The sequence below is a fragment of the Propithecus coquereli genome, unplaced genomic scaffold (genome assembly GCF_000956105.1).
Source record: "Propithecus coquereli isolate 6110/MARCELLA unplaced genomic scaffold, Pcoq_1.0 Scaffold205, whole genome shotgun sequence".
In the NCBI taxonomy this organism is placed as follows: Eukaryota; Metazoa; Chordata; class Mammalia; order Primates; family Indriidae; genus Propithecus; species Propithecus coquereli.
Window position 1 is genome coordinate 1,003,734 of NW_012145523.1, and position 3,205 is coordinate 1,006,938.

General features: G+C 35.9%; 1 protein-coding gene across 1 annotated transcript in view; it reads left to right on the forward strand.

The window, feature by feature from the left end:
- Window positions 1-3,205, forward strand: part of NVL (nuclear VCP-like) — a 70,622-nt gene that overhangs the window by 19,646 nt on the left and 47,771 nt on the right. Inside the window, exons 5-6 of the mRNA XM_012644037.1 lie at window positions 630-687; window positions 1,965-2,237. Coding sequence (XP_012499491.1) covers window positions 630-687; window positions 1,965-2,237 — 331 coding nt within the window. The remainder of the gene's footprint in view (window positions 1-629; window positions 688-1,964; window positions 2,238-3,205) is intronic.

A 3,205-nucleotide genomic window follows, 5' to 3' on the forward strand; every position in this document is an offset into this window, starting at 1 on the left:
AGAGTCCTGTAGTTTCTTGATATCAATTTTGGTTATAATGAACTGAGACTACATTTTCAATTTTAGTTATTAGGATTTATACTTCTTTTTTGACATATTATCTGAAAAATTCTTTGCTCCTTCATTCCTCATGAACAGTCTTGGAGAAGTTGTATTTAGTTACATGGCTTGATCATGTTGCCTTTGTAAATTTGTTACTCAAAGTGCTTAATTATGGCTTACTGAAATAGTTCCTCTACCTGAATCTGATATTCCTAAATGAGACCCTTGTGTCTGATAGGAATTTGTTCACTTTTATTTATTACTAGGATAAAGATAACCACAATTTATTAAGAATGTACTATATACTGTACTAAGGACTTTGTAAGCATTCATTTAATGCTTTAACGACCCTGTGAGGTAGACATTACTTTCTCTGTTTTATGGATAAGGAGCTGACACTCAGGGACATTAAGTAGAGGCTAGTAACTGGTTAAGCTGGATATTGAATCTTGGTTTCTCTAATTCCAGAGGTTGGACTCTTAACTGCCATAATATTTTGCCTCAGTATATTTTACTTGTTTGGGGTAATAATTTTTTTAGGATATGGATGAGAAGCCTTTAAAACATTTTCCCCTCTTTTTACTGAGGTATACTGAAAGCTACTCTGATGATGATTCAAATGTGGAAGATTACCCAGATCCACAGGTAAGCCAAACATTTAATGGGGCCACTTTGATTTTTTTTTTTTTTAATCATTATGATCCTTCCTTAGAAAAAGATCAGTAAAGAATAGAATGAAAGACTATGGACATCTTCATCAGTAAATAATCGAATACTTCCTATGTACAGTGTTGATGACGGATTAGCCATCCTCCCAGTATGTGTGTTTATAGTCAGTTACACAAGGAAAAACAAGGGAAGAGAATAGCCAGAAATAAGGGCAGACAGGAATAGAAAGGGGAATTGACAGTAAAACTGGACAAAGGAATATATTTTTTGCCCAGGAGCTACCATTATTGATGAATAGTCTTGATTAAAGGGAAATATGGAGGTAATACAGTCGTCCCTCAGTATTCAGGGAGGATTGGTCCCAGGACCCCCACCATGGATACCGAAATCCACAAATGCTCAAGTCCCTTATATAAAATGGTATAGTATTTGCATATAACCTACACACATCCTCCTGTATACTTCTAATCATCTTTAGGTTACTTATACCAAATACAGTGTAAATGCTATGTAAATAGTTAATTATACTGTATTGATTTTTTATTTATATTATTTTTTATTGTTGTATTACTTTTTTTTTTTTTAATTTATTTTTCGAGACAGAGTCTAACTCTGTTGCGTGGGCTAGAGTGCAGTGGTGTGATTATAGTTCACTGCAACCTCAAACTCCTGGGCTCAAGGGATCCTCCTCCCTCAGCCTCCTGAGTAGCTGGGACTACAGGCCCATGCCACCATGCTTGGCTAATTTTTCTGTTTTTTATAGAGGCGAGGTCTTGCTCTTGGTCAGGTTGGTCTTGAAATCCTGGCCTCAAGCAATCCTCCTGGGTTGGAGGTGTGAGCCACCGCACCTGGCTGTATTGTTATTTTTTATTTATTTATTTTTTTAAATATTTTCAATCCAAGGTTGGTTGAATCCATGGATGCAAAATCCTCAGATACAGACCGCCAATTGTATGTCAGATTATTTATAACTTGTTCTCTATTTTTTTTCCCTTGGTAAATCAGTTTTTTAATTTATTGACTAAGTAGTGTTGATTGGCCTGGCATGGTGGCTCACAGTTGTAATCCTAGCACTCTGGGAGGCTGAGGCAGGAAGATTGCATCTTATTGTGAACACCTATGTATTCTGACGGTAAATATCGTTAGAGAAGTTGTTGAAAGCAAAATTTAGAAAATTTTGGTATAGGCAATGGAACTTTCTTGAGTACTTATTGAGTAATTTATGCTTAAATCATGTTTCATGTTTCTGCCAGTCAGCAAAGCACATGAACAGTTCCCTGCTCTCTTTATATCGGAAAGGAAATCCTGATTCTGTTTCAAATACTCCTGAAATGGAGCAAAGAGAAACCATCACTTCAACACCGCAGATCACTTCCAAAACAGGCTCCATTTCTTTGAAGACGCCTGCCAGAGATTCTGAGGGAGGATGGTTTATTGACAAAAACCCCGGTGGAAAGAAAGACAGTTTTTCCTTGGACCTATCATGTGAGAAAAGTAATCATAAGAAGCCAATAACTGAAATACAGGTATTTTTGCAGTGAAATTTTAGCTCCACATAGTTGAAGTACATTACAACATTTTCATTGAATGTAATGTCAAACAGATATGTGTGTTTTGTAGAAAACATAGGAGTTTTGAAATACACATAGAATTTTATCACTTCATAGAATTTACCCTTGTTTTTATCCTAGTCTAAGCTTCCACTCTTTCGTGCTTTACGTGTTGAAATAGGCTTCCGGCCAGAGTCTGTGTCCATTCTTGTTCCCTTAGTTTATTCTTCATACAGAGATATCTTTTTTACAAGTTAAGTCATGTCATTTTCATGCTTCTATTTAAAAAACCTTCAGTGGCTTCATTTAGTCTCAAATGCAAAGATCTTGTAATTGTCAGTAAAGCCCTTTATGATTTGGCTGCCCTGCTGCCTCTTTAATCTCCTCTCATGCTATCCTCTTAGATCTGTAAATCTGTTTTTTCAGCTGTAAATTTTACAAACTAACATAAGTCAAGTGTTTTCATTGAATATTTAGTATCCAAATTGAGATGTGCTATAAACTTGAAGTATACATTAGACTTTGAAGATTTATTACTACAAAAAACAGAATGTAGAGCATCCCATTAATAATTTTTTATATTTCTTATATGTATGTGGCTCACATTATACTTATCTTATACAATGATGCTTTAAGTGGTTTCTGAGAACCAAGCCCTTTGATTTGGCAGAAGCTTTTCCCCTTTTGAGTTACTGATGGGTCTTTTCCAAATCTCTTTGTTTAATCATCCATCTGTGGAGAACATTATTATGATTGGCAAGAACTTGACTCTTATGTTGAATTATACTTTATTATTATTTATTTATAGACAAGGTCTCACTATGTTGCCCAGGCTAGAGTGCAGTGGCTGTTCACAGGCACAATCATAGCACACTATAGCTTGAACTCCTGGACTCAAGTAATCCTCTTGCCTCAGCCTCCCAAGTAGCTGGGACCGCAGGCAC